This window comes from Volvox carteri (genome assembly GCF_000143455.1).
Source record: "Volvox carteri f. nagariensis unplaced genomic scaffold VOLCAscaffold_51, whole genome shotgun sequence".
Lineage (NCBI taxonomy): Eukaryota > Viridiplantae > Chlorophyta > Chlorophyceae > Chlamydomonadales > Volvocaceae > Volvox > Volvox carteri.
In genome coordinates this window covers 881449-888984 of record NW_003307594.1, presented here as the reverse complement: position 1 = coordinate 888984, position 7536 = coordinate 881449, and the positions used below count along the sequence as shown (strand labels likewise).

Genomic DNA, 7536 nt, shown 5'->3' with positions numbered 1-7536 from the left:
CGAGTGATGGGTTTGGCGGCGGGTAGGAACCACACGGCGGCGGTGATAGAGACGGAGCTGGATTTCCGGGACTTGGCGGATTGAGGGGGGAAGGGGGGGAAAGAAGGGGGAAAAGGAGGGGGGAAAGGAGGGGGGAAAGAAGGGGGGAAAGGGGGAGAAGGGGTTTGGATGGGCGGGAAGGAGGGGGTGTGGAGGGGAAGACGGAGTTGGAAAGGCACCCGGGGGGTACGGGTGATGCGTTGTTGTTGGGTGGGGGGGGAGACGGGAGATGGACTGCCGTGGGTATATGTGTGTGTGTGTATGGATGTTTGTCGAAGTGGACATCCTGAATTTTCCTTGGCACGCGGGTTTGCTTTTATTGAAGGGGGGCCAATCTACAGCTTCCGAAGGTTGAGATGAGGAAGAGAGAGGCGCAGGCGGTGGTGGTGGTGTGGGGCGAGGCTGTTGGGTCGCGCGGGAGAGAGTGTAAAGCTTGGAGGGCGAATGCGGTATGCTGCATGCTTACACGTGCACCGAAGCATCTCATTTTAACGGTATTTTGTTTATTTTGTATGAATCCACCACAGGAAATCAGCGCGAAGATCGACGCGAAAAGAATAAGAAGAAAAGCGAGTCTGGACTGACTGGCAGCGGATGAACAGAGATCTGGGTTTACAACTTTACGGTTGGACGCACGTGGTTTACAATCTTTGGAACTAGTGCAAAGGAACCCGGAATATCTCGCATATCTACACTGCACAGTGTCTGACATGTTGCGCTCTTGGCACTAGGAAACGGATTTAGGACGTAGAGCAGCTTGGCATTTCTACGGGTGGGACAGGGTAGATCTCTGTCGTTGGTAAAGAAAATTTCTGAACTCCCCATCATAATGTGATCCGGAGCCGCCTATCGCGAAGAGGTGATAGGTTCGGTTCCGGTTAGGGCGGCCTGGAATTACGAAGCCAAGTTGCTCGTCCGATGGCCGATGATTGCTTAAATCAGGCTCTTGGCCTCGCAGGAACGTTAGAGGTTTGATTTATGATACGTGAGTATTCCTTATCTCCCACTATTACTTTTGAAGATCATAGGCGAGAATCATGCAGCGGAATAACCGTCGTAACGCAGGGGATGCCACATGTCAGGATTGCTCGGCTGAGGGAATAGAGCAGAGAGAAATAATTTTTTCTGTAAGTTGATAAACGGGCACAATGGCATTAACGAAGTTCAGCCTACATCAACTGCCACGCTTTAGTGCCTCGTGCAAAGCAATCTGTTTTAGCCTTGTCGCATGCCTAAGCTAAATGCAGGGGCAAGGGTAGTACTCCTCATCTAAATAAGCAGCCAGCTTTCCAGGATTTAGCTTTGTCAACCCTGGCTAATCCATGCGCCAGTCTCGCTACTTTCATGTGTGCTTTCCGGTATGGTACATGCTCCCGATTGCGCATTTCACAGTAGCATGGCCAGCCGCTTCTGGGTCCGTCCTTGCAAATGCTCACTCTTCCAAAGGCAAATCCAAAAAAGTGGTTCCATGTTATGAGCACCATTTCTAATCGTCCGCTCCGTCATGTGGGGTTCAAATTAATAAAAAGCACGAAAGGACGTATGACATTGTTTAAACTGGGGTGTCCGAGCAGGTTAGGCTTGCTCGTCCATAGGTGCGAAGTGGAGTGGGAATTTTGTGACAGTCCTCTTTCTACATATCGCGGGGAGACTTAGCTATGGATGCTCTGGTAATGAATAGCTACGCTGGTAGAAAGTGTGGTTTTATAGCCATCTTCACGTAAAGACTCGAATACAAATTGCGGGTGCGGCCAAGCCGAAATAATGGTTAATATGGCATGACGACTTGCGCTGTCTTTTCCATTGGCGTCTGAAAAGGTGGGGCTGAGCGGAGGCTTGTTATAAGTGCTCGACGCTTCCGAACTGGCGCGTGTCTTTAGCATGATGTTTGTGAGCTTCCCTCTGGTCGGGATGATTTACCAACGTTTGAAGAAGTTGATATGACAACATGTTCGCATCGGTCTGCCGAAACTCTAGCATTTTGCTCGTCTGCTGCTGCTTTTTTGTGCGCCAGGGCTCGCCTGAAACTTGACAGACGTCCTTCGAACGAAGGAAGCACGAATGTATACAAGCAGTGATCTCCAGGCCATGCAGCTGCTCTCAGGTAAGTGCTACGGATGTGGCAGCCTGCCATTTCGCCATCTGCTGCGAGCTTTTTTTGCTACCTGCGCTCCAAGACACCCCACTTTCTTTATCAGTGGAAGCGCTGCGTGAACGACCTCTCTTGTAGACAGGATGACAGTGTTGTGCCAACGATATGCGCGTCCTCTTGCAGGCAGCAGCTATGTATCCTCCAACGCTGGAAACTGGATTCGGCAAACTTCGTCAAGCTCATCGGGGAGGAGCGGCAAAGGCTCCCGTGGAGGCTCGAGCTCGAAGGGGGCTCCGCAGCACTCCGCAGCGCAAGCTGGCCGCCAGATTGCCTTCATGGATGCCGATCCTGGACACCACATGGCTCCCGCTGGCTCCCAGGCCCTAGCAGCCCAGGCATCAGCGGCTCAGAACCCCCCCGGCCTTGGGGCCCAGCCGGCACTCGGTGGTGCGCAGCCGCAGGCTTCGATCGTCGTGCAAGTTCACGGCTACCCACAGAACGGCCTGCCGCAGCAGCAGCAGCAGCATCACCAGCAGCAGCATCACCAGCAGCAGCAGCAACACCAACCGGGGCAACAGCAGCACGTGTTGCAGCTACACTCGGCCCTGGGCAACTCCACCGCCACCACCAGTACTGCCAGTACCACCCCGCACCACCACCAAGTATTCAAGGTGCTCCCCAGCGGCACCACTCGCGTGGTGAAGGCGGGACAGCCCTTCCCAAACACCACCCTCGTTCAGACAGCGGTGGCAGTACCCGCTGGCAACAACCCGCAGCTGCACTCGCACCCACAGGCCCAGATACAGCCGCAGCTCGGGGTCATAACTATTCGGCCTCAGAACATCGCAGGGCCTCCTTCGCAGCAGATTCAGCAGCAACCGCAGCCGCAAGCCCAGCAGCAGCAGCTGGTTATGCAGCAGCCTCCGCAGCAGCAGCAGCAACAATTGCAGCAGGCAATGCAGGTCCAGTTGCCCCAGTCCGGAATGGAGGCCCTCATGACGCGATTCCCAGTCTCAGCGCAGTCAGAGCACCAGCAACAGCAGCAACAGCAGCAACAGGTGGCACATCACCACGGGCAGCCGGCCAAGGTGACGCTGCTACAACAAGGCCCCCCTGCGGTACTGACCCAGCAATCGTCGGCGCCGCAAGTCCTTGTGGCGCAGTCGGGGCAGCAAATAGTCATCCAACAACAGCACATGATCCAACAGCATCATCATAATCATCATTATCAACAGCAACAACAACAGGGTAAGCTGCAACAACGCCAGTCATCAGCGCCAGCGGCCCTGCAGGCCGTCACTATACGGCCTGTTGGCGGCCCCGCGGGAGGAGGAGGAGGTGCCGTCGGCGGCTCTTCCTCCATCGTTTGCTCCTCTGTCAACAACGGCCCCGTGACGCTTCAGCCTGTGTACGCGCCGACGCCGACGCCGCCAACGGCGGCGGCGGTTACAGCCGTCGTGCGCCCGGCTGTGCGCATTCCTAAGCTCGGCACGGTCGCCACCTATAACCCGGTGACAGGGGTGCGCACGGTCGCCACGGCGAGCGGCCCCAGCGCGGGCGCCCCCCTGTCCTTGCTTCCCACCAGTTTGCCTGCTGCGCTGGTCAACCAGGTCAGTGCGTTGCAGCAGCACCAGCACCATAATCACCATCACCACCACTACCACCAGCAGCAGCACCCGCACCCGCACCCTGGCGGCGCCGCCAGCCCGACGGGACCCCTCAGGGCGGTGCTGAATGTGCAGCAGGACCCGCAACCGCCCCACGGCGGCGGCGGCGGCCAGCAGGCGCAGCTCCTGCGGCATGTGGGTTCCGTGAATTCGGTGGCCTTGGCCCTTTCCAATGCGCCGTTGGCGACGCAGCAGCAGCAGCAGCAGCAGCGCCAGACAACGGTGCCCGTGTCGGGCGGTGGCCCTGGACTTCAGGCGCCTGCGACCCACCTGGGTGCCGCTGTGCCGAGTGGCGGCAACGCCCTGCAACTCCAGCATCAGGCTCTGCCGCCACAGCAGCAGCAGCAGCAGCAGCAATGCCACGTTGTCGCCGCCGCCGCCGCCGCCGTTGCTGCTGGCGGTCACCGGTTACAGAGGCCGCTGCCTGCTGAGGGCCCCCCGCCCCCGGCCCCCCAGCAGGTGGTGAACATCACCCTGTCTGACGGTACCACGGCAACCACGGTCATGGATCAAGCGACCCTGGCGAGAATGCTCTCCGTGTCGTCGCGCGGGCAGGCCGCTAGGCTGCAACAACAACAACAACAGCTGCAGCAGCAGCAACAGCAGCAGCAAGCAGGACAGAGCGGTGCTCCCGTCGGTGCTCTCGGCGGGGGTCCGATTCACCTCCAACAGCTGCAACCTCTGCCTCTGCAGCCGCAACCACAACAGTCACAGCAGCTGCAGCTGCAGTCGACGAAGATGCATGCCTCGGCCGCACCGCAGTTGGCAGGTTCATCGGGCCTACTAACAGTCCTCGGCCCCCCGGGTAAAGGCCCGCGCTCCGGCGCCGGCGTCATCGGCGGTGGTGGTGGTGGTGGTGGTGATGGTAGCGGCGGATTCGAGCACCTTGCCGGCTTGCAGGCAGTTCAGCTAACCGCCTCTGCGCCGGCTGCCGTAAGCGGGGTGGGTCCCCCACGGATCCTAATCAGGACATCGAGCCAGGTGAGTAACGGCAGCGCCGAAGGCCCCAGTCCGGCGCGCGGAGCTCCACAAGGCCCCCCCTTGGGTGCCGCACCTCCCCAGACGGGCTCTAACCACACATTTCAAGCGCGGGCGCTCACGGCGAATAACAACAACAACAACAACAACAACAACAACAGCAGCCTTGCCAACATGCAAAAGCAGCAGCAGCAGAACGTGTTTCTAGCGCCGGGATACCATGCACAGCAACCGCAGCAGCAATATACCTTGAGTAATCACAAACAGGTGCAGCAGCAGCAGCAGCAACAGACTATTCAAATGCTGCAGCTGCAACAGCACACGTCCTCGAGGGGCCGTGTTTCCGGACAGGGAGGAGGGGTTGCTGCGGAGCCGACAGCGGCACTGTCGTTGGACCCGTCACCATCGGCCCTGGCGCAGCTGCAAGCATGGGGCGTGCAGCCGCAGTCGCTCCAGCAGCAGCACCTGCGCCCCGGGGCAGTGGAGGGCCCCGGCGCGGTGGACCTGGGGGGGGGGTTCGGCCCCATGTTGGCCGAGCAGCACCCACAACAGCGCATGCCGGGCGTCATGTCAATAACACGAGAACGCTTCCCCATGCAGCAGCCGGGGGACGTTGGTGCGCACCGTGTCGGTGGCGGCGGCGGCGGCGGCGAGGGCAACACTGGGGTTGGTTTCGGCGGAGGACTCAGCTCTGGCCGGCTATTGGAGACTGACGGGAGCCTGTTGCTGGCGGCGGCGGAGGAGGATGCTGCTGCCGTGGCGGCGGCGGCGGCGGCGGGCATGTCGTCATGCGGGGGCGACCCCGCGGCTGCGTCTGCGTTTGGCGGCGTCGGGAGTAGCGGTGGCGGTGGCGGCGGTTCCCGGGGTGGCCTGAAGGCCATCCTGGTGTCCATCGGTCAGGAGCTGGCCCGTCACGGGATCACCGTGGAGACGGCGGTGACGTCGGGCTGGCTGGGGGCGCTGACGGCCATGAACGTGGCGGTGCTGGCGGACGCCTTCGCAGAGGAGGAGCGAAACCTGATGATGATCCACCACCAGCAGCAGCAGCAGCAAGGTATGGTTAGCAAGAACGGGCAGCAACTAGTCGCCGTGCCCCTCACCGGGATGCAGCTCGGGCAGCTCCAGCAGCTCCAGCAGCAGCAGCAGCAGCCGTCGGATACGGCAGCGGCGGTATGGAGTCCCACCGGCTCCGCGGCGGATTGCGCGCCACCCGCGATGGTGGCGGCGACGGCGGCGGCGGCGGCGGCAGCTTGTGATTCTGGTGGGCCCGATGTCCGGATTGTGGAACTCTGCAACGGCCGCGACTCTATCTCGGTCTCCTCCTTCAACATCAACACGGCATCGGCCTCGCGGACCGGTGTTCTATCGATGGCGCCGTCGGAGGATGGGGCGAGTACGACCAGCGGCGGCGGCGGCAGCGGTAGTGGCGGCGGCGGTCGGACCGATGCGTGTGCGCGGTCGCACCCGCTCGCGCAAGGCCCTGGGGGCGGCTCTGGGCGGGCTGTTCGACATGGGCAAGTTAAAACCCCTCCAGTACGGCTTTCTGGGCACTCAAGTGCCCGTGTCCGCTTTGAGTGGCGACTTCAGTTTAGCAGTCCAGCAGCTGTCCTCCCTGGCGGGAGGCGTTGGGGGCGGGTTGGAAGCCGACAGAGACATAGACGCGGGTGAGTGCGGCTCTGCGCGCCCCGTAATGCCGCCGCTCTAGCGCTGTGTGGTGCCCTCCGACGTGATTAAATGTGTGTGCGTGTGTGTGTGCGTGTGTCTCCCCCCCGCGCACCCTGGTGTCGCACCACCTCTGCACCCCCCGCAGGGCTGGCGGACGTGTTCGGAGAGCAGCAGTGGCCCCCATTCGGCGGCCATATGAAGGTGATGGCGGACGAGATCGGACTGAGCGCGCAGCCGCACCTCTACAACTTCCGTCATTCCATGCCACAAGCCCTGTCGTCGTACAGCGCTTCTTCTACCGAGATGTTGAGCAAGCGTGGCGGCAGCGGCAGCGGCGCGGCGGCGGCGGCGGCGATATCCGAATGTAACGAGGCCTGCTTGCGGATGTTGCCTTCCCGACAACGTCAGCCGCAGCAGCTCCTGCTACACCCTGGGAGCGTCATCGGAGCTGCAGCAACCGCTACAACCGCTACAACCACCGCTGAGGGCGGCGGCGACGGTGGCAATTTGCAGAGCGGCCTGTTGCAAGTGTCAAGTCCGCCACCGGCCGACGGCGGCGGCGACGGAAATGGCGATGGCAGGGACTGTCCCTCTTCCGCTCCCGCCTCCTCCTCCGCCGCCTCCGCCTCCTCATCGTCGATGTCGGCGTTATCTGCCGCCGCCGCCTCCGCCGCCGCCTCCTCATCGTCGTCGTCGGCGTTATCCGCCGCCGCCGCCTCCTCCGGTCATGAGGCCTTGGTGTTGAAGGACAGGAAGGAGATTGAGAACCGGTTTGCCAAGCTAGACCTGGGATGTGGCTTCTTCTGATACTACGTATGTACGCATGTATGTATGTACGTTCGTATTGTATTTATGTATGTATGTATGTGTACGTCGCCTATGGCGGTCTAGGTGTGTGGAGGTCCCCGGCAGGAGGCTGGCTGGCTGGCTTGCCGACCTGTAGAGAAGTGCTCTGCAAGGCGGTGGTGGATCGGTCGACTGGCGGTCTCCGATGGCCATCATATCTACCGCCGCCCTCTCATCTACCAGCAATCCTAAGAAATTGCAAAGAGTGTGTGTTCGCGGGGGAGGGGGAAGGGGAAGGCGGGCCGTTGC

General features: G+C 61.0%; 1 protein-coding gene across 1 annotated transcript in view; it reads left to right on the top strand.

The window, feature by feature from the left end:
• The window catches only part of VOLCADRAFT_119094 (uncharacterized protein), a gene marked incomplete at both ends in the record, with an annotated part of 12649 nt that extends 5401 nt beyond the window's left edge, over window positions 1–7248 (top strand). The window contains 3 exons of the mRNA XM_002955439.1: window positions 2512–4779; window positions 4861–6226; window positions 6587–7248. Of these exons, the coding sequence (XP_002955485.1) occupies window positions 2512–4779; window positions 4861–6226; window positions 6587–7248 (4296 nt within the window). The remainder of the gene's footprint in view (window positions 1–2511; window positions 4780–4860; window positions 6227–6586) is intronic.
• Between the last annotated feature and the right edge of the window lie 288 nt (window positions 7249–7536).